General features: G+C 42.7%; 1 protein-coding gene across 1 annotated transcript in view; it reads right to left on the bottom strand.

Moving 5' to 3' along the window:
- Positions 1–3,386: 3,386 nt before the first annotated feature.
- LOC129630622 (translation initiation factor IF-2-like) overlaps positions 3,387–27,347 on the bottom strand; it is a 49,426-nt gene continuing 25,465 nt past the window's right edge. Inside the window, exon 3 of the mRNA XM_055551132.1 lies at positions 3,387–3,492. Coding sequence (XP_055407107.1) covers positions 3,408–3,492 — 85 coding nt within the window. The 3' untranslated portion in view covers positions 3,387–3,407. The remainder of the gene's footprint in view (positions 3,493–27,347) is intronic.

Below are 27,347 nucleotides of genomic sequence, written 5' to 3'. Positions count from 1 at the left end.
GAGGCCTCAGATAGGATCCCCCACCCCCAACATCCCAGAAGCATTCCATCAGCCCCAGTTTCAGTCAGCATCCGGAGAGCTGGGAGTGGAGTGACATGGCAACCTCATGGTCCCAGTCATTCTCTGGCTCTCTCTCTCCCTCCAATTCCCGAGCCTCAGCCCCTTTAGACATCTGGTCCACCTTGTGTCCTGAATTGATCCTGCCCAGCCGGTCATCGCAGGCATAATCTCCGCATGTTCTCTCCCACTGCCAAGTGAATATTCACTTGTCACGATCGCCACCACTTGTTTTCCGTCCTGCCTGATCAATGGCACTCCTCTGAAGGAGCTGTACTTTCCAGAGGCATTGGTCAACACCTGGGAAGCTGCCCATCAAGCGTGAGGACAGGATCTGTCCTGGCTGTGACCAGCCCTCCTCATCTGTAGACCACCGGCCGTGGCCGTCAGAGTGTTTACACAGTTGGCTGTCAGAAACTGGCTCTCCTTTTGCGGATTTGGGGATCTTACGGGGCCACAGGAAGTCACAGAGCCGAGATCTGAGTTCTGTCCTGCTCTGGTCAATCTCAACCCAGAGGAGCCCCCATCCGAGTTTTTCACCAGGTGCCTGAACTCACCCCTTTCCACCTTCCTGGTGGCTTGGGAAACATCATTCCTCTTTCTGTCTCTCCTCTGGAGAACAGAAGGGACGTGAGTCCTTCTGCCAAGGACCATCAGACACATCCCTTACCCCCTCAGCATCCTGCTTATGGAAGCTGGCCCAGTGCAGCCTTACTCTTTTTTCTCAGCTGTCCCCAACATGCTTTGATGGGCAGTTCTGCAAGTCAGCTCAGGGTCCCTTCAATTCGCCCACCCTCCAAGTCAAGCTGCCCTGATGGTCAGAGCCCCTGCCCCACCTTCTCCTTCTGTCCCTCTGTTACTGACCAGGGTTCTTGGCTTTCCTCAATCAATAGAAATTGATAAGACCAGATAAGAAACTCACACAAGGCTTTTCTGGGGCCCCTGCTGCAGTGAGGGAGAGTGAGCTGTTTCCTTATGTGGGGTGAGGGTAGGGGTGGGTTCAGGGGTCAGGCCAGAGGGGTGGCTTAGGTGGTTTGCCCACTCCTTTGGTGATGTTGCCTGCGGGGGCATGCACGGTACCCTGCTTTTGCTCCTGGATCTTCAGAGTGGCAGTTGGGGTTTTCGGTATTCTTGTATCTTGTTGTCCGTAATTTGCCCCAACTTCACAAGCACACAGTTTTAGTCACTTATAGTTTTCTTGAATTTTGTTGTTCCAGGAGATATTTGGCCAGGTGCAAACACTGTAAGGGTCCCAGATCTCAGGTCCCAGCCTGTCTCACCTCCACATCCCCCAGTTACAAATGCATCTCCCTAAGAATCTGAAGTTGAAGCTCCAATACTTTGGCCACCTGAAACAAAGAGCCTGGCGCTCATTGTAAAAGACCCTGATGCTGGGAAAGAGTGAAGGCGGGAGGAGAAGGAGACAACAGAGGACGAGATGGTTGGATCGCGTCACCAACTCGATGGACATGAGTTGGAGCACGCTCTGGGAAGTGGTGAAAGACAGGGAAACGTGGCATGCTGCAATGCATGGGATCACAAAGAATCGGACACAACTTAGTCACTGAACAACAACAAGAACCTGAACTCTTAGCCACTGACACAGGATGGTTCAGTTCAGGTCAGTTCAGTTCAGTCGCTCAGTCGTGTCCGACTCTTTGCGTGTCCAACTCATCCGACACAGGATGGTACACAGAAGTAATTCATTTGGATGGGGAAGGGGACTATCCCACTAATACGAGCCATTTATAAATCTTACTTTTTGACCCAGTTTGATTCTTGAAAATTCACTGTGAAACATTTCAGACAGACAAAAAATATATTAAAATAATATAAAGAACAACCAGTATACTTACCCTCAACTTAAAGAATAGGCCAATTACTAATATTTGGAGTCTCTTTTGTGTTCCTTCCTACTACTTAACCCCTCCCTTCCCTCTAGAGGTAACCACATAAGTAATAAATATTTAGTGAGCACCTACTATGTGCTTGGCACTGTTCTAGGCAACAGGGATCTACTGGTGAACAAAACAAAGATTCTGCCCTTGTAGAATTATGTTCCAATCAGGGTTCCCCTGGTGGCTCAGATGGTAAAGAATCTGCCTGCAATGCAGGAGACCTGGGTTCGATCTCTGGGTCGGGAAGATCGCCTGGAGAAGGAAATGGCAACCCACTCCAGTATTCTTGCCTGGAAAATCCCATGGGAGCCTGGCAGGATATAGCCCATGAGGTCTCAAAAGAGTTGGACATGACTAAGCGACTAACACAAACATACACACACACAGGAAAGAAATAGTGGTACCAAAATAATAAATTAGTAAATTACAAATAATACTGCTGCTGCTGCTGCCAAGTCGCTTCAGTTGTGTCCGACTCTGTGCAAACCCATAGACGGCAGCCCACCAGGCCCCCCATCCCTGGGATTCTCCAGGCAAGAATACTGGAGTGGGTTGCCATTTCCTTCTCCAATGCATGAAAGTGGAAAGTGAAAAGTGAAAGTGAAGTTGCTTAGTCATGTCCGACTCTTAGCGACCCCATGGACTGCAGCCTACCAGGCTCCTCCATCCATGGGATTTTCCAGGCAAGAGTACTGGAGTGGGGTGCCACTGCCTAGAGAGTGATAAATGCTATGGAGAAAAGGAAAATAGCAGGGTGAAGTGTATAGGAGGGTTGGAGGATAGAGGTAGTCTTAAGACCTAAGCATGTGAGTGGAGGTTTCATTGAGAAGTGCCATTTGAACCATGTGGGCATCTAGGGAACAGCCTGTGCAAAGGCCCTGGGGTGGGAGCATTCCTGACACCCAGAGGGTTGGGAAAAATGAACATAATGAAGGTGAAATGAGATAAGGTAAAAGAAGTAATAAAGGGCCAATCAGGGACCATTGAGGGCTTCCCAGGTGGCACTAATGGTAAAGAATGTGCTTGCCAATGCAGGAGACATAAAAGACACGGGTTCAATCCCTGGGTCAGGAAGATCCCCTGGAGGAGGGTATGGCAACTCATTCCAGTATTTTTGTCTGGAGAATCCCATGGACAGAGGACCCTGGCAGGCTACGGTCCATAGAGTTGCAAAGAGTCAGACATGACTGAAGCGACTTAGCACACATGGACCACTGAGAGGGTGCTGGCCTTGACTCAGTGAGCTGCGGAGAGAAGAAAGACGTTATCTGACTTGATTTCAGCAGGACCCCTACATTTCAGCCATGTAGGTAGGTAGGCAAGGGCAGAAACAAGCAACAGGCAATTGTAATAATCCAAGTGAGAAATTTCAGCTACAACATGAAAATCCATGTCTGCCATTCTCATGAGAATTGGCACTTTTGGAAGACAGCTTTATTATGACGTTGAAAATTACATGTTTTTACTTTGATGTTCGGATATCACTGCGTGTCTCAGGTCCACTTGCTGAGCTTTTCTCAGGTGAGTATTCTGGATTCTGAAAAAAACTGTAAGTTACTCTTTACATCAAGCCTGGCCCTCCCAGCTGGTTTTCATACCCAGCAGTGCAGGAAACTCAGCTGCCTGGTATATGTGAGCAAAATGGAAATGAGATAATAAGATGTACAGTGATGACTGAGAAGGCCCGGAGTGGCCAGGTTGCTTGGGTCCAAATCCCAGCTCCATCACTCATCAACTCTGTAGCTCCTGGGCAAGTGACTTAACTTCCTCGTGCCTCAGTTTTCCCATCTGCAAAATGGGGGTAATAATGGTTGCCTCCCCAAATTGTTATAAGCACTGAATGAATAAAGGTGATGCTCTTAGAGAAGTGCCTGGCACACAGACAGTGCTCCGTCATGTTAGTGGCTGCTTTGGGGAAGACAAACAGAGATCCCCAAAAGTGCTTTTTGCCAGGCAAATCCATCAACCTGGACCCAAAGAAACAACTCCTTCTAGCAAAGCCTGAAAATCAGCAAGAACTGGGAGCTGTGGAAGCTTCCAACAGGGGTCTCTGAGAAATGTTTCAGGGACTAAGGCTATAGGCAGACCTACAGAAAAATGTGACGTTTCTGGAAAGGGCCTCCATGAAACTGGCCCTCAAGCACTTCATCAAGAAGGGAAAATAAGCAGCCGTTCCAAGCACTATGCCTCTGCAGCCTGTGCTGGCCTTGGGCAACCTCTACAACACGTATCACGATGAGCAATGGGGTTGATATTTATTCTGAAGTTCTGTGTTTGCAAAACTATTTCAATCATGTCTGCTGAGTGTGCTGAAAACTTCACAATGATCAATTTCGTAAGTTCAATGCAGTTGGTCTTTTCCCTGATGATTAAAAATATAATACAGTCAGTCGTTTAGTCTTGTCCGACTCTTTGCAACCCTCTAGATTGTAGCCTGCCAGGCTCCTCTGTCCATAGGATTTTCTAGGCAAGGATACTGGAGTGGGTTGCCACCTCCTCCTCCAGGGGATCTTCCTGACACAGGGATAGAACCCAGGTTTCCTGCATTGAAGGGCAGATTCTTTAGCACTGAGTCACTTGGAAAGCCCCAAAATATGGTAACGTCTACCTTCAGCCCATTTATTCACCAAGCGCTTTTGACAATTTCAGTTCAGACCTAGAGAACCCAGTGGGCAATCCAAATTCTTTGGCATGCAAATTTTCACAGAATTAAGGAAACAGCACGGCATCCAATGCATTGGGTGGGTGTTTCTGGTTCTTGTGAGGTGTTGTTTTTTTTTTTAACAAAATTAATTATTTTGCTAGCGAGGTTGACGTCTTCTTTAAAAATTGGCAAACACTGAAACTTGGCAGAGAATGATGGAGTATATTCTGAAAATATTTATGAGGCTTTCCCTTGTATCCACACACACACAGACACACAAAGACACACACACACACACACACACACACACAGAGGCCTTTTCTTGAATTTGGCATTGCAAGAACACCCCTAATGAAAGTCTAATATTATTTTCCAATTCAGCTCATTTACTTCGAAGAAATTTGACTCCAGTTCAGAGACATAATCAATTCTATTGGTAGTCTCCAAGGCTTAGAAAAACAGCATTTCCTCTCAGATTGGCTCCCGAGCCATGGATCCCACACATTTAGGTAGCTATGCATGGTTTCCTTTATCACCCATTCATCACAACTAATAGCCAAATAATAGATCTGACCTTTTGCAAAACTTTTACCCTGCCACCCTCATAATGGATTTCCTCCAGGCTATGTTTTCAGCTTCTTCACTAAGGCAAGGTCTGGCTGCCTCAGTATAGATTTCATGGGAGCTTTCAAAAGGTGAGAGTTTGTATCCTTGAAGTGTGCAAGAGTTTTGTACAGGTTGGTGACAAGATCCTGATAATGCTAGTTTCTTTCATGTGAAGCAGAGAATGACGTTTTGCAGGGGAAAATTAGACCCACAGACTTTAGAATAAATTTCATGTGATCTTGGCCCAACATTTTAAGCTATGAGGGTGGTTTGGCATGACTGACCAGAATTTGCCAAGGAAGGTGCACCTCATCTTTGCACTACAGATAAATCTACCCTTGATATAAACCTCATGCATCATTATTATTAGTTTTGTCCCAGAAAGGGCCAAAGAAAGCAAAACTTGATGCTCAATTTGATTTGTAGATGGCAGTGTGACCTTCAGGGACAGCAGGCAGAGGGTGGTGGGGCAAGCCAGGCACCCATCCAGACATAGGCTCCAAGAAGCAGGAATATGGCTATGGGTTTCTTTTGCATCAAAAGTGGTGAGCACAGTGTACTGTGGTGATGGAAATGATTTTACTTTGATTTCCAGCTTGTGTAGTGTTAGGACCAACTTCAACTCTTGGAAAGGATAGAACTGAAGATGTAACAACCTCACAGTCTCTTTTTTGTGCTACTCTTTAGTAAAAACAAAAATCAAACTTTTCCCCAAAGCATATCTTCACTGTAAAACAGAAACTGCATATGTTTATGATGTATAATGGGAACTACAGTACACATGTCAACATAAACACACAATAATAGTCCACAATATACACAACACAAGTGTCAGAGAGTAAAAGCTCAGAATCTCTTTCATTCAAAATTCCAGAGTCCCACCTGCCAGGAGAATTGAGAGAAGCTTTCCTTTCTATGGCTTGATTATGAAAATCTAATTTTATATTTTGAACCCTCTCCACAAAACGCCTCTCCAATGACAAAATATTCTTTTTCAAGCCTTTCAAATCCTCCTCTCCCTCCCCAGATACTGATACACCTGCCGGAGCTTCATCTGCCTGTCCCTCTTCCTCCCATCCCCCTGGAGAATTACTACTGTTGACCCTCTGGGGAAGGTGGTGAAACAATACCACTTGTTTTTCCAAACCCTATTGCTCAGAGACCTTCCTTCCCTCCCCCACAAAGCCACAGTACCTCTTCCCATCTTGGTCAGGACCAAGCCCCAACATCCATCATGCTGGAGGGTGGAGTTCCCCGAGGCTGTGTGTCCTCCCAGCCCGTGAAGGCTCTCCAAAGGTAACCATCAAGGACCCACTGCATAGAACAAGCAACTCTGATCAGGATTACGTAACAACCTAAATGGGAAAGACCCTTGAGAGTCCTTTCGACTGCAAAGAGATCAAACCAGTCACTTCTAAAGGAAATAGATCCTGAATATTATTTGGAAGGGCTGATGCTGATGCTCCAATACTTTGGCCACCTGATGCAAAAAGCCAACTCATTCAAAAAGACCTTGATGCTAAGAAAGACCGAAGGCAAAAGGACAAGGGGGCGACAGAGAATGAGACGGCTGGATGGCATCACCAACTCAATGGACATGAATTTGAGTGAACTCTGGGAGATACTGGAGGACAGAAGATCCTGGCGTGTTGCAGTCCATGGGGTTGCAAAGAGTCAGACATGACTTACTGACTGAACATCAGCAACAAATGGGGGAAGGATTTGAAAAAGAATAGATACATGTATATGTATAATTGAATCACTTTGCTGTACACCTGAAACCATCACAACATTGTTAATCAACTATACTCCAAAATAAAATAAAAAGTTTTTTTTAAAAAGGAAGGCAGGGGCTTACGCAATATGCCTAGTATGGAAAACCCAGGGTCCCCAAGCTCTAAGCCGCTATCCCCTGGCAACAATCACTCAGACGCAATTTAGTTAATTCCCTTCCACATCTCAGCACTCATGGCAGCCTTCCCACATACAATAGCAGAGGGGGCAGAGTTAGGGGCATGGAGGGACCTCAGAATCATCCTTTCTCAAGCCAAGACAATTAAAAACCAAGTGTCAGATTTGCTCTCTGACATGTGCAGGGTTATGGCCACTCTCGTTCTTCCCTTCAGGCCCTGTTGTTTTAGGATGATATGAGGTGACTCTAAAAATGGCCAATATTTCTCCACCGACACAAAGGCATAAATCACTACATCTTCGGTGCTTTCTTCGTGGTATTGATTCTTCTGAGAATGAAGGCAGATGGTTCCGATATGGCATCATCTCATATTCCCCCAGCCTGATTTATAGATTTCTTTGTGCATTACCTGAACATAAACCAGTCTTGCATTATTTCTTGCATGCTTGTCAAATTAAGATAAGATATTCTTGTTGACCTTTAAACCTTAGGAAAAAAAACCATTAAATATGACTGAGACATTTTCCAGCAAGCATAAAAATGAGCTGGGTCCTCAGATGCCAATTAAGAGGATGTAATTATGAAGGGGATCGTTGTGCTTTGGGTAATGACTTAATTTTAGTTTTAACGTGCTCATTCAATGGAGGAAAAGAAAATAAGCTGGTTACGAATAGTTTCGTGTAAGAGACGAGAACAATTTGGCACCATTTGTCCCGTAATTTACCAAAATGGGAAGGAGCTGGGGGAGCTTGGCACCCCAGCCTTCCAGAAGGGAAGGAACGCCTCTTGAAAGGTGCAGAGAGAAGCAGCAGTGGCAAGCAACAAAATAGAGACAAGGCGGCCGTTTGCTGTGATGTTATCAAACAGAGCCGGCACCAGCCTTCAGGCTGTGTGAGGGTGTGAATTGGATCTAACTTTCAGCAGGGGAGGAAATTCCGTTTGGGCGCTGCGTTAAGGCTTTCTCCTATGTTGTTTCTCCCTCTGCCCTTCCCACTACCAAGCCCAGAACCAGGAAAAGAGTCTCTGGGCAACATCCACACGAGGCTGGTATTATCTGCTGGGACACAGACACAACGAATGCACCATTCAGTCTTCTACAAACTCCACGCTTCAAGGCTAAGTGATGTTGGCTGCACCTATGTGGCCCAGCCTCGGTGTGTACAAACCCAGGAATGCACTCACGCATAGCCCATGAGGCTGACTTTGGCATGTTTGAGGTCCCTTTCAGAAAAATACCCACTCAATGCACTTTAATCATTTATGAAGCTAGTATGAAGGTTGAAAGACAAAAGTAGTATAAACAACTGTGATTACAACAATTAGTTAAGGGACACAACAGATAAAAAGATGTAAAATGTGACATCAGAACCATAAAACATGGGGAATGAGGGAATGGGGGAGGAATAATGTTAAGTTTTGCCGTGGGATCAAACTGAAGTTGTTATCAACTTAAAATAGACTATTACAGCTATAAGTTGTTATGTGTAAGCCTCATGGTACACAAAGCAAAAACTTACAGTAAATACACAAAAGATAAAGAGAAAGGAATATGAGCATGCCTCTAAAGAAAGTCATCAAATCACAAAGAAGGCAAGAGAAGATAGGAGCAGAGAAGCACTATAAAACAGCCAGAAAACAAAGAATAAGCACATATGTATCAATAATTACTTTAAATGTACATGAACTAACTTTTCCAATTGAAAGACATAGAGGGAATTCTCTGGTGGCCAGTGGTTAAGACTCTGTGCTTCCAATGCAGGGGGCAAGGGTTTGATCCTTGGTTGGGAAATAAGATCCCACATAACATGTGGTGTGGCCAAAAAAAAAAAAAAAAAGACATAGAAAGGAGATAGATACAAGAACAAGACTCATTTATATGTTGCCTATAAGAGACTCACTTTGGATGTAGGAATACAGGTAGATTGAAAGTGTAGAGTGGGAAAAGATAATCCATGCAAATGGAAACCAAAAGAAAGTTTAAATAGATATAAATCAGACAAAGTGAAGTGAAGTCACTCAGTCGTGTCCGACTCTTTGCAACCTCATGGACTATAGCCTACAAGGCTCCTCTGTCCACTGAATTTTCCAGGCAAGAGTACTGGAGTGGGTTGTCATTTCCTTCTCCAGGGGAGCTTCCCGACCCAGGGATCGAACCCAGGTTTCCCACATTGCAGACAGACACTTTACTGTCCGAGCCACCTTCACACCTCAAGGAACTAGAGAAAGTACAAATGAAACCCAAAATTAGTAGAAGGAAGGAAATAGAAAAGATCAGAGCCCAAATGAATGAAATATGGGACGTCCCTGGTGATTAGGTGGTTAAGAATCCACCTTCAAATGCAGGGGATATGGGTTCAATTCCTGGTCATGAAACTAAGATCCCACATGCCACAGGGCAACTAAGTCCATGCTCCATAACTAGAGAGAAGCCTGAATATGGCAACTACCGAGCTCATGCACTCTGGAGCCCTCAAGATGCAATGAAAGATGCTTCATGCCACAACTAAGACCAGACAAAGACACAAAATAAACAAATAAATTTTTTTAAATTAATGAGACAGAGACTAAAAGGACATTAGAAAAGATCAATGAAACTAAAAACTGGTTCTTTGAAAAGATAAACAAAATGGACAACCTTTAGCTAGACTTACCAAGAAAAAAAGAGAGATGACTCAAATAAATAAAATCAGAAATGAGAGAGAAAACAATACAACTGATATCACAGAAATACAAAAGATCAGAAGAGACTACTATGAACAATTACACATCAAGACATTTGCTGACCTAGAAAAAAATGGGTAAATTTCTAGAAATATACAACTTGTCAAGACTTAATCATGATGAAAGAGAAAATCTGAACAGGTCTTCCCTGGTGGTTAAGAACCCGCCTGCTAATTTAGGGTACTATGAGTTTGATTCCTGCTCTGGGAAGATTCTACATGCAGAGGGGCAACTGAGCCTGTGGGCCACAACTATGAAGCCAGTGCTCTAGAGCCCACGTGCCACAATGACTGATGCCCGTTCACTCTAAAGCTCATGCTCTGCAACAGAAGAAGCCACCACGATGAGAAACCCACACACCGCAACTAGCCAGTTGCCCCAGCTTGTCACTACTGGAGGAAGTCCATGCGCAGCAATGAATACTCAGCACAGCCAAAGATAAAATTAATTAATTACTTAAAAAAGAAAATCTGAACAGACTAATTATTAGTAAGAAGATTGAATCAGTAACCAAAAACCTCCTAACAAACAAGAGTCTAGAGCAAGACAACACCCCCTCTGGGGAATTCTACCAAACATTCAAACAAGAATTAATACCAATCCTTCTGAAACTCTTCCAAAAAGAGGAAGGAAGGAACTCTTCCAAATTCAAGGCTAACATCGCTCTTATACAAAAACCAGACAAAGATGCCACAGGAAAAGAAAACTACAGACCAATATCCCTGGTGAACATAGAAGCAAAATCCCTCAACAAAACATTACCACACCAAATTTCACAATACATTAAAAGAATCATATATCATGATCAAATAGGATTTATTCCAAGAATGCAAGGATGGTGTAATGCCTGCAAATCAGTGTAATATACCACATTAAAAAATGGAAGATAAAAATCATTTGCTCATCTCAATAGACAAGTAAAAAGCATTTGACAAAATTCAACATCTATTTATTATTAAAAACTCTCAACAAAATGAGTATAGAGAGAACATACCTCAACATAATAAAGGCCATATATGACAAGCTAACAGCTGATATGATACTTAGCAGTGAAAATCTGAAAGCTTTTCCTTTAAGATCAGGAAAAAGGCAAGGATGCCCACTCTCACTGCTTTTATTCAGCATAGTATTAGAAGTCCTAGCCGCAAAAAAATAGGCAAGAAAAATTAATAAATAAATAAAAGGCATGCAAACTGGAAGGGAATAAGTAAAACAGTCACTAGCTACAGATGACATATTATATATAGAAAACCCTAAAGACTCATCAAAAACTGTCAGAACTAAGAAACAGATCCAGTAAAGTTGTAGGGTACAAAATCAACACATTAAATCTGTTGCATTTCTATATACTAAAAAGGGACTATTAGAGAAATTAGGAAAAACAATCCTATAAAATTACATCAAAAATATAATAAGTTTAACCAAACAGGTGAAATACCTGTATATTGAAAACTTATACATGTTAACTTAAGAAACTGAAAAAGACACAAATAAATGGAAAGATATTCCATGTTGATGGACTAAAAGAATTAATATTGTTAAAATACTACTCAAAGCAATCTACAGACTCAAGGCAATTCCTATCAAAATTCCAATGACATTTTTCGCAGAAATAGCAAAATAATGCTAAAATTTACATAACACCATAAAAGACAACAAATAGCCAAAGCAATCTTAAGAACTGGAGTAACAATCTTAAGATACATGGAGTTAACAGGCAAATTTGGCCTTGGAATACAAAATGAAGCAGGCCAAAGGCTAACAGAGTTTTGCCAAGAGAACTCACTGGTCAAAGCAAACACCCTCTTCCAACAACACAAGAGACGACTCTACACATGAACATCATCAGATGGTCAATACTGAAATCAGATTGACTATATTCTTTGCAGCCAAAGATGGAGCCTCTCTATACAGTCAGAAAAAACAAGACTGGGAGCTGACTGTGGCTCAGATCATGAACTCCTTATTGCCAAATTCAGACTTAAATTCAAGAAAGTAGGGAAAACCACTAGACCATTCAGGTATGACCTAAATCAAATCCCTTATGATTATACAGTAGAAGTGACAAACAGATTCAAGGGATTAGATCTGATAGAGTGTCTGAAGAACTATGGATAGAGGTTTCTGACATTGTACAGGAGACAGGGCTCAAGACCATCCCCAAGAAAAAGAAATTCTAAATGACAAATGGTTCTCTGAGGAGGCCTTACAAATAGCTGAGAAAAGAAGAGAAGCTAAAGGCAAAGGAGAAAAGGAAAGATATAAACATCTGAATGCAGAGTTCCAAAGAACAGCAAGGAGAAATAAGAAAGTCTTCCTCAGTGATCAATGCAAAGAAATAGAGGAAAACAATAGAATGGGAAAGACTAGAGATCTCTTCTAGAAAATCAGAGATACCAAGGGAACATTTCATGCAAAGATGGGCACAATAAAGGACAGAAATGGTATGGACCTAACAGAAGCAGAAGATATTAAGATGAGGTGGCAAGAATACACAGAAGAACTATACAAAAAATATCTTTTTGACCCAGATAATCACGATGGTGTGATCATTGACTTAAGCCAGACATCCTGGAACATGAAGTCAAGTGGGCCTTAGAAAGCATCACTACGAACAAAGCTAGTGGAGGTGATGGAATTCCAGTTGAGCTATTTCAAATCCTGCAAGATGATGCTGTGAAAGTGCTGCATTCAATATGCCAGCAAATCTGGAAAACTCAGCAGTGGCTACAGGACTGGAAAAGGTCAGTTTTCATCCCAATCCCAAAGAAAGACAATGCCAAAGAATGTTCAAACTACTGCACAATTGCACTCATCTCACAAGCTAGCAATGGCACCCCACTCCAGTATTCTTGCCTGGAAAATCCCATGGACAGAGGAGCCTGGTAGGCTGCAGTCCACGGGGTTACTAAGAGTCGGACACGACTGAGCGACTTCACTTTCACTTTTCACTTTCATGCATTGGAGGAGGAAATGGCAACCCACTCCAGTGTTCTTGCCTGGAGAATCCCAGGGACGGCGGGGCCTGGTGGGCTGCCATCTACGGGGTCACACAGAGTTGGACACAACTGAAGTGACTTAGCAGCAGTAGCAGCAGCACAAGCTAGCAAAGTAACGCTCAAAATTCTCCAAGCCAGGCTTCAACAGTATGTGAACCATGAACTTCCAGATGTTAAAGCTGGATTTAGAAAAGACAGAGGAACCAGAGATCAAATTGCCAACATGTGTTGGATCATAGAAAAAGCAAGAGAATTCCAGGAAAACATCTACTTCTGCTTTATTGACTATGCCAAGTCTTTGTGTGGATCACAACAAACTGTGGAAAATTCTTCAAAAGATGGGAATACCAGACCACTAAACCTGCCTCCTGAGAAATCTGTATGCAGGTCAAGAAGCAACAGTTAAAACTGGACATGGAATAACAGACTGGTTCCAAACCAGGAAGGGAGTACATAAAGGCTTATATTCTCACCCTGCTTATTAAACGTATATGCAGAGTACATCATGCGAAATGCCAGGCTGTATGAAGCACAAACTGGAATCAAGGTTGACAGGAGAAATATCAATAACCTCAGATACGCAGATGACACCATCCTTAAAAGAGAAGAACTAAAGAGCCTCTTGATGCAAGTGAAAGAGGAGAATTAAAAAGTTGGTTTGAAACTCAACATTCATGGCTAACAAACACATGAAAAGATGCTCAACATTGCTTATTATTAGAGAAATACAAATCAAAACTACAATGAGATATCACCTCACACCAGTTAGTATGGCCCTCCTCAAAAAGTCTACAAACAGTAAATGCTGGACAGGGTGTAGAGAAAAGGGAACATTCTTGCACTGTTGGTGGGAATGTAAATTGATACAGCCACTATGGAAGACAGTATGGAGATTCCTTAAAAAACTAGGAATAAAACCACCATATGATCCAGCAATCTCACTCCTAGGCATATACCCAAAGGAAACCAGAATTGAAAGAGACACATGTATCATATTGTTTATTGCATCACTATTTACAGTAGCTAGAACACGGAAGCAACCTAGATGTCCATCGACAGATGAATGGATAAGGAAGTTATACCCAATGGAATATTACTCAGCCATAAGAAGGAATGCATTTGAGTCAGTTGTAATGAGGTTGATGAACCTAGAACCTATTATACGGAGTGAAGTGAGTCAGAAAAAGAAAGATAAATACTGTATTCTAACACGTATATATATATACGAATCTAGAAAAATGGCACTTAAGACCTTATTTACAGGGCAACAATGGAGAAACAGACATAGAGAATAGACTTATGGACATGGGGAGAGGGGAGAAGAGGGTGAGATGTATGGAGAGAGTAACATGGAAACTTACATTACCATATGTAAAATAGATAGCCAACGGGAATTTGCTGTATGTCTCAGGAAACTCAAACAGGGGCTCTGTATCAACCTAGAGGGGTGGGGTGGGGAGGGAGATGGAAGGGAGTTTCAAAATGGAAGGGATATATGTATACCTATGGCTGATTCATGTTGAGGTTTGAGAGAAAACAGCAAAATTCTGTAAAGCAATTATCATTCAATAAAAAATAAATTAATTAAAAAAAAACCTTCAACATTCAGAAAACTAAGATCATGGAATCCAGTCCCATCACTTCATGGCAATAGATGGGGAAACAATGGAAACAGTAAGAGACTTTATTTTGGGGGGCTCCAAAATCACTGCAGATGGTGACTGCAGCCATGAGATTAAAAGATGTTCTTTGGGAAAAAAAGCTATGACCAACCCAGACAGCATATTAAAAAGCAAAGATATTACTTTGTCAACAAAGGTCCGTCTAGTCAAAGCTATGGTTTTTCCAATAGTCATTCATGTATGGATGTGAGAGTTGGACTATAAAGAAAGCTGAGCACCGAGGAATTGAGGCTTTTGAACTGTGGTGTTGGAGAAGACTCTTGAGAGTCCCTTGGACTCCAGGGAGATCAAATTAGTCAATCGTAAAGGAAATCAGTCTTGAATATTCATTGGAAGGACTGATGCTGAAGCTAAAACTCCAATACTTTGGCCTGATGAGAACTGACTTCTTAGAAAAGACCCTGATGCTGGGAAAGTTTGAAGGTGGGAGGAGAACGGGACAACAGAGGATGAGATGGCATCACCAACTCGATGGACATGAGTTTGAGCAAGCTCTGGGAGTTAGTGATGGACAGGGAAGCCTGGCGTGCTGTAGTCCCTGGGGTTGCAAAGAGTCAGACATGACTGAGTGACTGAACTGAACTGAATCTTAAGAAAGAACAAAGCTGGAGGCATCATGATCTCTAATTTCAAGTTATATTACAAAGCTATGGCATTTAAAACAGTATGGTGTTGGCATAAAAACAGACACATGGATCAGCTGAATAGAATAGAGATACCAGAAATAAACCCTTGCATACCTGGTCAATTAATTTATGACAAAGGAGTCAAGAATATACAATGTGGAAAAAAACAGTCTTGTCAATAAATGCTGTAGAGAAAACCAGACAGACATCACATGTAAAAAAATGAAACTGAACCACTCAGATCAGATCAGATCAGATCAGTCACTCAGTCGTGTCCGACTCTTTGCGACCCCATGAATCGCAGCACGCCAGGCCTCCCTGTCCATCACAAACTCCTGGAGTTCACTCAGACTCACGTCCATCAAGTCAGTGATGCCATCCAGCCATCTCATCCTCTGTCATCCCCTTCTCCTCCTGCCCCCAATCCCTCCCAGAATCAGAGTCTTTTCCAATGAGTCAACTCTTCGCATGAGGTGGCCAAAGTACTGGACTTTCAGCTTTAGCATCATTCCTTCCAAAGACATCCCAAGGCTGATCTCCTTCAGAATGGACTGGTTGGATCTCCTTGCAGTCCAAGGGACTCTCAAGAGTCTTCTCCAACACCACAGTTCAAAGCATCAATTCTTTGGCACTCAGCCTTCTTCACAGTCCAACTCTCACATCCATACATGACCACAGGAAAAACCATAGCCTTGATTAGATGAACCTTTGTTGGCAAAGTAATGTCTCTGCTTTTGAATATGCTATCTAGGTTGGCCATAACTTTCCTTCCAAGGAGTAAGCGTCTTTTAATTTCATGGCTGCAGTCACCATCTGCAATGATTTTGGAGACCAGAAAAATAAAGTCTGACACTGTTTCCACTGTTTCCCCATCTATTTCCCATGAAGTGATGGCCCCAGATGCCATGATCTTCGTTTTCTGAATGTTGAGCTTTAAGCCAACATTTTCACTCTCCTCTTTCACCTTCATCAAGAGGCTTTTGAGTTTCTCTTCACTTTCTGCCATAAGGCTGGTGTCATCTGCATATCTGAGGTTATTGATATTTCTACTGGCAACCTTGATTCCAGCTTGTGCTTCTTCAAGCCCAGCGTTTCTCATGATGTACTCTGCATAGAAGTTAAATAAACAGGGTGACAATATACAGCCTTGACGTACTCCTTTTCCTATTTGGAACCAGTCTGTTGTTCCATGTCCAGTTCTAACTGTTGCTTCCTGACCTGCATACAAATTTCTCAAGAGGCAGGTCAGGTGGTCTGGTATTCCCATCTCTTTCAGAATTTTCCATAGTTTATTGTGATCCACACAGTCAAAGGCTTTGGCATAGTCAATAAAGCAGAAATAGATGTTTTTCTGGAACTCTCTTGCTTTTTCCATGATCCAGCGGATGTTGGCAATTTGATCTCTGGTTCCTCTTCCTTTTCTAAAACCATCAAACATCAGGAAGTTCACGGTTCACATACTGCTGAAGCCTGGCTTGGAGAATTTTGAGCATTACTTTACTAGCCTGTGAGATGAGTGCAATTGTGTGGTAGTATGAGCATTCTTTGGCATTGCCTTTCTTTGGGATTGGAATGAAAACTGACCTTTTCCAGTCCTGTGGCCACTGCTGAGTTTTCTGCCAGATTTGCTGGCATATTGAGTGCAGCACTTTCACAGCATCATCTTTCAGGATTTGGAATAGCTCAACTGGAATTCCATCACCTCCACTAGCTTTGTTCGTAGTGATGCTTTCTAAGGCCCACTTGACTTCACATTCCAGGATGTCTGGCTCTAGGTCAGTGATCACACCATCGTGATTATCTGGGTCATGAAGATCTTTTTTGTACAGTTCTTCTGTGTATTCTTGCCACCTCTTCTTAATATCTTCTGCTTCTGTTAGGTCCATACCATTTCTGTCCTTTATCAAGCCCATCTTTGCATGAAATGCTCCCTTGGTATCTCTGGTTTCTAGAAGAGATCTCTAGTCTTTCCCATTCTATTGTTTTCCTCTATTTCTTTGCATTGATCGCTGAAGAAGGCTTTCTTATCTCTTCTTGCTATTCTTTGGAACTCTGCATTCAGATGTTTATATCTTTCCTTTCCTCCTTTGCTTTTCACTTCTCTTCTTTTCACAGCTATTTGTAAGGCCTCCCCAGACAGCCATTTTGCCTTTTTTGCATTTCTTTTCCATGGGGATGGTCTTGATCCCTGTCTCCTGTACAATGTCACGAACCTCATTCCATAGTTCATCAGGTACTCTATCTATCAGATCTAGGCCCTTAAATTTATTTCTCACTTCCACTGTATAATCATAAGGGATTTGATTTAGGTCATACCTGAATGGTCTAGTGGTTTTCCCTACTTTCTTGAATTTAAGTCTGAATTTGGCAATAAGGAGTTCATGGTCTTGTTTTTGCTGACTGTATAGAGAGGCTCCATCTTTGGCTGCAAAGAATATAATCAATCTGATTTCGGTGTTGACCATCTGGTGATGTTCATGTGTAGAGTCGTCTCTTGTGTTGTTGGAAGAGGGTGTTTGTTATGACCAGTGCATTTTCTTGGCAAAACTCTATTAGTCTTTGCCCTGCTTCATTCCGTATTCCAAGGCCAAATTTGCCTGTTACTCCAGGTGTTTCCTGACTTCCTACTTTTGCATTCCAGTCCCCTATAATGAAAAGGACATCTTTTTTGGGTGTTAGTTCTAAAAGGTCTTGTAGGTCTTCATAAAACCGTTCCACTTCAGCTTCTTCAGCATTACTGGTTGGGGCATAGACTTGGATTACTCTGATATTGAATGGTTTGCCTTGGAAATGAACAGAGATCATTCTGTCATTTTTGAGATTGCATCCAAGTACTGCATTTCTTACACCAAACACGAAAATTAACTCAAAATGGATTAAAGACTGTAAGAGCTAAAAATCATAAAACTAGAAGAAAATATAGTTTGTAAGCTCCTCAACATAGGCTTGGTGATGATTTTTTGAATCTGACACCAAATGCCAAAGTAACAAAAACAAGTTCATAGATACAAGTAACGGATTGGTGGTTGTGGGAGGCAGGGGGCTGGGGGATGGGAGAAATAGTGAATTCTTCTGAGGGAAGCTATAAACTAATAAACTATTTAAACTACAATAAATGGAATTTTTTCCTGGAGAGGGTGTGGAGAAAAGGGAACCCTCTTACACTGTTGGTGGGAATGCAAACTAGTATAACCACTACGGAGAACAGTGTGGAGATTCCTTAAAAAACTGGAAATAGAACTGCCTTATGATCCAGCAATCCCACTGCTGGGCATACACACTGAGGAAACCAGAATTGAAAGAGGCACATGTACCCCAGTGTTCATCGCAGCACTGTTTCTAATAGCCAGGACACGGAAGCAACCTAGATGTCCATCAGCAGATGAGTGGATAAGAAAGATGTGGTACATATACACAATGGAGTATTACTCAGCCATTAAAAAGAATACATTTGAATCAGTTCTAATGAGGTGGATGAAACTGGAGCCTATTATACACAGTGAAGTAAGCCAGAAAGAAAAACACCAATACAGTATACTAATGCATATATATGGAATTTAGAAAGATGGTAACAATAACCCTGTATACGAGACAGCAAAAGAGACACAGATGTATAGAACAGTCTTTTGGACTCTGTGGGAGAGGGAGAGGGTGCGATAATTTGGGAGAATGGCATTGAAACATGTATAATATCATATATGAAGTGAGTTGCCAGTCCAGGTTCGATGCACGATACTGGATGCTTGGGGCTGGTGCACTGGGACGACCCAGAGGGACGGTATGGGGAGGGAGGAGGGAGGAGGATTCAGGATGGGGAACACATGTATACCTGTGGCGGATTCATTTTGATATATGGCAAAACCAATACAATATTGTAAAGTTAAAAATAAAATAAAATTTAAAAAAATAAATGGAATTTTTAAAATGCCCACTTAACAATCAACCTCAAATTAAATCTACCCCCAAAGCTCACTAAGATAACAAAAGGACCCTACTGATAATGCCCAGCTGCCTACTGGAGCCCTGTCCCCATCCTGTCTCCATATCTCGCATGTATGCACAGAGGCTGTCTCCACCCCTCTCCTCCGAAGGCCGAAATGCCCTAAACCCCTTCTCTGCTTGAATCAGGCTCTGAGTTCCATGGCCTGCCCAGCCACTCTCACCTTCCACTCCCTTCTTTTCTCTGCTGTGATAATTCTGCACTTTCCTGGGTAAACCTGTTCTTTCTTCCTTCAGGGCTTCCCTTGTGGCTCAGCCAGTAAAGAATCTGCCCACAATGCAGGAGACCTGGGTTCAATCCCTGGGTTGGGAAGATCCCTTGGAGAAGGGAAAGGCTACCCCCTCCAGTATTCTGGCCTGGAGAATTCCATGGTCTATACAGTCCATGGGGTCGCAAAGAGTCGGACATGACTGAGTGACTTTCACTTTCTTTTCCTTCCAGGACTGATGACCTCTGTCTTTCTTTCTCTCATTACCTTGATTACCTTGACTACACAAAGACCTGGGAAACACCAGGCAGAGAGAACTCTCCTTATGAGGCTGGAAGGAGGGGATGCTGGGGTGTCCATCTGTTAGAGATTGTTTCCCAGAAATGCTTATCTGCAGGCATCTGTATGTGTATGTGCATACACACACACACACATGCATGAGTGCTCATTCAGTGTGAAAGGAAACACACACTCCCTAGTGGTTCCCTGTCCCCCTTGGTCACACGGGGCATGAAGTGCCCAGTTCCAGACACAAGTGCTCCATCTCAGGCCACATGTCTAATTCACATGGCCTACGTAACTGAGCACTAATGCATCCTTCCTGTCCTGCAGCCCATGGCGCTCAACCTCAGCCCAGTGACCCAGGAGAAAACAGGATAAGACAGAGGGGTTCCGATGCCGCAGTCAGAAGGGCTGAGGCTGGGGCCGGGAGAGACCTGGTTTTCAGCAACCAGCTGCAGGGAGGCCACTTGTCTCTTCCCAAAACTGATGTCACTCACCTGCCTCAATTTGACCCTGTCCACCACCTCCCCAGGGCTGGGCAGGCCACTCAGAGCCCTATTCAGGCAAACAAAGCTTACAGAGTGCAACCGTGTGCAAGCTCAGGCTGCCCCAGACTGGCACAGGGTTGGGGAGCACCTCCCAGAAAGCTTGCTTCCTCAGAGGAGAAGTCCTCACACTCCTTCCTGGAGCCTGGCAGCCAAGCCTCCCCTGGTCCAGCTGGAAGAAGCTGCAGGACAGTGCTTAAGAAAAACAATGGTTTTTCTTTTCCCTTTGGCTTTGCAGATCCTCAGTTTTTTTCAGTAAGATAGTTCTGATTGGATTTCTAAAATATTTCCATTTGCCTTTTTTCTCTACTTTCACACCCACCTGTGTCTTAAGGATCAATTAAACCCTGCTATGTGCTACATGCTAAGCCACTTCAGTCATGTCTGACTCTTCAGGACCCTATGGACTGTACCCACCCAACTCCTCTGTCCATGGGATTCTCCAGGCAAGAATACTGGAGTGGGTTGCCATGCCCTCCTCCAGGGGATCTTCCCGACACAGGGATCAAGCCTGCATCTCCTGCGGCTCCTGCATTGCAGGCAGATTCTTTACCGCTGAGCTATAGGGAAGCCCAATTAAACCCTAGGAGTCAGCCAACTATGGCCCACAGGTCAATACCTACCAGCAATCTGTTTCTTTATTTAAATAAAGTTTTATTGGGACACAGCAATACTCAGTCATTTTCGTATCATCTATGGCTACTTCATGTTCTGACTGCAGAGTTGAGTAGTTTCAGCAGAGACCTTTTGGCTCACAGAGCCTAAGATATTTGCTACCTGGCCTTTTAAGCAAAAGTTTGCTGACCTCTGACCTGAACTACACATATAATTCACTTATAAGTCATCAATCAAGTAACCTTTTGAGATGTCCGATAAATTGGGTAAGCCATTCAACAGGGCTTCCCAGGTGGCAGTGGTAAAAAAAAAACTCCCTGGCCAATAGAGGAAATGCAAGAGACATAGGTCAGAAAGATGTCCCAGAGTAGGAGATGGCCACCTGCTCCAATATTCTTGCCTGGAAAATTCCAAGGACAGAGGAGCCTGGCAAAGGGTTGCAAAGAATCGGACACAACTGAGCATGCACACACACACACCACACACACACACAAGCCACTCCACACCATCACTCAAAGAAATGAAAATCCCAGAAGCTCAAGGTAAACCATATAGAATCCCACTTCTAAATCCATACATCTCTTAAAGTGACACACATACACAGGAATACATTCTCATAGGAAAAAAAACTTCAAACAATACAATTAAAGATCATTTTAAAAGCTCCCCAATCCTGGGATAATTGGGCACAATTCCTTCCAGACTTCTTTCTAGCTATGCATTTATAATTATGTAAATACAGAATATACAGTTTGGGCTTTTTTGCATGCATATATTTTTTAGCTGTAAATGTATATAAGTACATACTGTTCACAGTCTGCTTTTTAACTTAACAATACGTTTTGGACATTTTTCCCAGACAGTACATACATGCTTTTTAACCATCTAGAAAATTTGAAGATTGGGTGTTGCAGATTCTAATCTCAATGCACAGAAACATCTGGAGTGGCCACTGAACTTAGCATAACCAGCTCTCCTTCTTCCTAAGAAAGAGGAGCCAGTGTCCACAGGGCACATCAGAAAGCAACCTTTCAGCTGATGCGCTGCAGGACCCTGACACACACACACACCCCATCTATCTGAAGGTAACACCCCACCTCCGAGAGCCCTGCTCCTCCTCTACAACTTGTGCCCCATCAAGAAGTCTTTGCATGACCCTCAGCCCCTCCTGGCAGAGTCCCTAAGATCCATGACTCCAAAAACACCATTCAAAGGAGCTATTTGAAAGGAGAATCACTGTGAATTTAAATGACTTTCTCAGAAGCTTGACTTTTAAAAAAGGAAGATGAATCTGGCCCTTGCAAATACAAAACAGATTGAGAAGCTGAGCTTCGTGGAGTGACTTAAACAGGCATTCAGAGCTGGCACCCACTGGGAACAGTGCGGCAAAGGCGGGCGTCAGGAACAGGCAGAGCCTGGAACTTGGCTCATGAGCACCTGCCTCCTCCCACCTTTGAATCGCCTCTTCATTGCCCCCTGCCTTCATTATCACTCCTACCTTCACCTCTTCCCTTTATTCCACAAACCCTCGCTGAGCACTGCACCCACTATGTGCCAGCTTGTATATACTGCCCTTGAAGAGGTCCCAGCGATGCCAAGACAGTCCCAAAGCAAGGGGCCGTGGCATGTGGCTCTGGTCTGGGAAATGGAAGAGCCCTGTGCCCAGGACATCAAGGTGAGAACTTAAGGAGGAGAGGGGCAAGTGAGGATGGTTGAGGGGTATGAACCTCTCCCACCAGATGCATGCAATTTTCCCTTTAAAAAAGATCCACTCTGGAGACTTCCCTGGTGGTTCAGTGGCTAGGACTACATGCAGGGGGCCTGGGTTCAATCCCTGGTCAGGGAACTAGATCCCACATGAAACAACTAAGACCCAGCATGGCCAAATAAGTAAATAAATATTAAAAAGAGATCCACTCCTGCTGACAGTGAACACATCTGTGGGAGGGAGCTGCTCTGCTCATCTGCTCTAGCTACCCAGGGGAAGCATGAGTGGTGCCGGGTAAACACTGGCCATAGGCACAGGGGACCCACACACACTGGGCAGGGGCTGTACAGACTGCAGAGAAGAGCATGGCTGGGTGGTGGGCACTGCCTCTCTCCTGAAGGTCCAGCCATGATGGTCCGGCCATGGACACACGTGGGGCTCAACCTCGGGTTGGGTCCCTCTTCGTTCATTGATTGGAATCAAGACCAGTCTGCCAGCTCCATACAGCTTATGTGCCCTCGCGTGCTAGAAAACTTCCTGCCATGAATGCATGTATAGATGGACGTCATTCACCTGGACACCTGGGGAGTCTGGGGATTAAGGAAGGAGATCAAGCTGAGTAAAGAAAGAACATTCATGCCTGGAAAAGCAGTTGTTGGAAGGAAAGGGACTTCTGTGTTAAGGATGACAACAAACACCATTTGTCTAACTTCTTTCCTTCCAAACTTTCATTGAAAGGATCAAATAAATTTAGAAACGGGCAGGCTGTGAGTTTGAGCCTATGTCCATGGAGGAAATTTGGTCAAAGCACAGGGCAGGAAAACACATAAACAGGAACTCCAGCCAGCCCAGTGCAGTGGGCACAGGACGGGTGACAGGGCAGCCTCTGGGAGGTCAGGGTACCTGGAAGAGTCCAAGGACCACAAAGGAGGTCCAGGAAAGCTTCAGGGGGACGCCAAGGGTCAACCCCGTGGAGTGACCTCCACAGGTGGGTACTGATACATCTCACAACATAGCTTCAGGGTCTATAAAGCAAATGATTGGGGAAAAGGAGACTTGACATTTCCCCAGTCCTAAAGGTTTTTAACGCTTTTTAAATGATAAATTATGCAAACAAAATTAAGTGAGAATATTAAAGGCTTGACTAATAAAATCTGGCACTCCCTCTCACACCTTTGTGCTCAGCGAACAGAATACAATTTTCTCAATCACTCTCAGAATATTTAGAAATATGGGCTTATATTAGACTACAGAAAAAAATCTCAATAGAAGTCATTATTTTATCATGATGCAATAAAAATAGAATCTAACAAACAAGAGAGAGGAAAAAATGTTGGCTACAGCATTGCTTTTAATAGAAAAAAGTTCAAAAAATATAAATTGCCACTAGTAGAAAAATGTTTAATTAAATTTTGGTCCATCCAAACTCTGGACTCCTATGCAACTGCTGAAAAGAATCACCTCATTCATCTAATAGAGCTCCAGAAGAAGAGAATGGGGTGCTAGTAGAAAAAGTAATAAATTGAGGGAATATGACTGAGAATGTTTCAGATCAGAAGAAATGTGATTGTTTTTTGTCCTGAAAATGTACATGCAATGCTAAAATCTGGGTAAAAAATTTAAAAATTCACCCATCTTGGTAAAGCTCTAGAAAACAAGAAAGGAAAATCTTAAACTTTACCAAAAAGAAAAGACAGATCATCTGCCAACATTTAGACCACAGTAGACTCCTTAGGGGCTTCCCAGGTGGTGCTAGTGATAAAGAACCTGCCGATGCAGGAGACATAAGAGATGCAGGTTCGATCCCTGGGTTGGGAAGATCCCCTGGAGGAGGGCATGGCACCCCACTCTAGTATTCTTGCCTGGAAAATTGTATGGACACAGGAACCTGATGGGCTATGGCCCATAGGGCCGCAAAGAGTTGAACACCACTGAAGTGACTTAGCACAGGCATCTTAGCATCAAGAGATGCTTAGAAGACAGTAGAGGAATATAATTTTTTGTAGGTGTTATAGGGAAATAAAGGTTATTCTATTCAATTATTCAAGAATGAGGGCAAAATAAAGACATTTCCAGACACCCAAAGCTGCAGGTGTGCCAGCTAAAATAAAAGAATTCTTAAAGGATATATTTCTTTAAGAAAAATGAATTGAGAATGAATGGTATTTAAAAAAACAGGAACATGGTAAAATATGTTAGCAAATTTAACTATCAACTCTACATATTAAATATACTATTTTTGCATTAAGGTAGCAAAAAATTCTCAACAACAAGGAAGATGGAAGGAGAAAGTGTTTAGTATGCCGTCCCCATGTGCAAAGATGCTTGATTGTTTTGGAGGACAACAGAGATAATAACTTTAGACTTGCTAAAAAATTTATAGTTAAATATGTATGTTAACATTTTGAGGGTACTCAATTAAATGATTAAAAAAATCTATAGTTTTCAAATCAATAAGGAAAAAAGAAAGGAAAAAGAAAATTGCATTGATTGGACAAGAAGTAAGAAAGGAACATAAACAGAAGCCACAAAAAAGATGATATAAATAAATCCAAAATATTAGTGATAACAATAAATATTAAGATTGTGTGTTAATTCGTTCTGTCATGTCCAAGTCTTTGCGGCCCCATGGACTACTGTAACCCACCAGGCTCCTCTGTTTATGGAATTTTTCAGGCAAGAATACTGGGACAGGTTTTGCCATTTTCTACTTCAGGGGATCTTCCTGAACCGGGGATTGAACCCACTTCTCCTGCTTCTCCTGCACTGGCAGGCGGATTCTTTGTCTCCAGTGCCACCTGGAAAGCCCTTCAGAGATTGCTGCTGCTGCTGCTGCTAAGTCGCTTCAGTCATGTCCGACTCTGTGCGACCCCATAGACGGCAGCCCACCAGGCTCCCCCGTCCCTGGGATTCTCCAGGCAAGAACACTGGAGTGGGATGCCATTTCCTTCTCCAATGCATGAAAGTGAAAAGTGAAAGTGAAGTCACTCAGTCGTGTCCGACTCTTAGTGACCCCATGGACTGCAGCCTACCAGGCTCCTCCGTCCATGGGATTTCCTAGGCAAAAGTACTGGAGTGGGGTGCCATTGACTTTTCCGCTTAAGAGATTAAGCCCTCTAATATTTGGCGATGCTCACTATATGCCAAACTGTGGTATAAGCATTTTACATATATTGCCTTATTTAATCCTGCAAACAAGCGCATGAGCTAGGGACATTATAATTGCATTTTATAGACGGGGTAACTGAAGCCCCACGAGGTTAAAGAATGTGTACAAGTGCCTGCTGCCAACAGAGAGCGGAGCCAGGATACAGACTGGCACATGCAGAATCCCCAACCCATACACTCCCTCATACTCTCTGCCTTCAGAAACAGTGCTTATACACACACAGAGCCTGCTGCCAGCCAATGAAAACCATTAATTTTGATGGTAAAATCCTTTTAAAAGCAACACAGAAAGGCTGGAAGAAAGTAGCTGGAAAGGGGAACGCTAGGAAGTACTAACCAAAGGAAAGATGACATGATATTATTATCAAACAGAAGTAAGTTCAAAGCAAAAAAAGAATTAATAGGGGTAAAGAGAGGCACAACACAAGAAGAAAAAGAACAATCTGAAAAAGAAGGTATAACAATTAGGAACTTGCAGGCATCTAACAACAGAACCTCAAAATACATAAAGCAGAAAGTGGCAATCACAAGGAAAATTAATAAATCCATCATCAGAGTGGGAGATTTTAACTGGTCTCACTCAGAAATGGGAAGATCAAGCCAACGGAAAAAATTATAGAAATTATAGAAAAAGTATAGAAAATTTCAAAAGCACAGTTGCAAAATTGACTTTATGTATGCATGTGTATATGTGCATATATGAAACATGCAAATATAAATATGTGTGCATTCTTATAGCCAGCAAATAGAGAAGATACATTATGTTCAAGAACATGTAAACATTTATAAAAATTGACTGCATACTGAATACCAGATTACAATGTATTTTGAGGAACTAATATACTACAGATCATATTCTGACCACAATGTACTTATATTTATTTTTTAATAATTAAAAAATTTATTAATTTATTTATTTTTGGCTGAGCTGGGTCTTTGTTACTACATGTGGGCTTTCTCTAGTTGTAGCAAGTGGGGGCTACTTTCCATTGTGGTGAGTGGGCTTCTCATGGTGGTGGCTTCTCGTTGCGAGTGTGGGTTCAGTAGTTGTGACTCACGGGCTCTAGAGCCCTGGCTCAGTAGTTGTGATGCATGGGCTTAGTTGCTCTACAGCATGTGGGATCTTCCCCGACCACGGATGGAACCTGTGTCCCCTGCGTTGGGAGGCGAATTCTTAACCACTGGACCACCAGGGAAGTCCCTGTACTTAAATTTTAAAATGAATGATAAACTACATACTTTATGCATTCTAAGATTTACGTTTTCGTGTCATCTCTGAAACCGTGATACATCTGACTATAGAGGGGATGTTAGAATTTAAATAGCAGTGATTTTTTTTTCTTTCTTATTCTCATATAAAATAATGGTGTACATTACAGTCAGCATCAATTTAAATTTCACATAAACACAGTAGTTTTTTAAAATGTATGAGATATAGCATTATCTAACTAGAAATTAATAACAAAAAATAAAGAGTTTTAAAATATTCTCCTGAATACCTCTTTTATATCAAAGAGAAAATAAAAATAACAACTTCAGACTATGAAAAATTATGATAATGACAATTTATGCACATCAAAACTCATGGAATACAGCCAGAACTGTACTCAGAGGAAATTTTTTATCACTTTAAATGTTTTATTCTTAAAGAAAAAAGGTAACAAGTGAACTGGACA

The sequence above is a fragment of the Bubalus kerabau genome, chromosome 17, assembly GCF_029407905.1.
Source record: "Bubalus kerabau isolate K-KA32 ecotype Philippines breed swamp buffalo chromosome 17, PCC_UOA_SB_1v2, whole genome shotgun sequence".
NCBI lineage: Eukaryota > Metazoa > Chordata > Mammalia > Artiodactyla > Bovidae > Bubalus > Bubalus kerabau.
The sequence above is the reverse complement of the archived record's forward strand: the minus strand, read 5'-3'. Positions and strand labels throughout refer to the sequence as shown.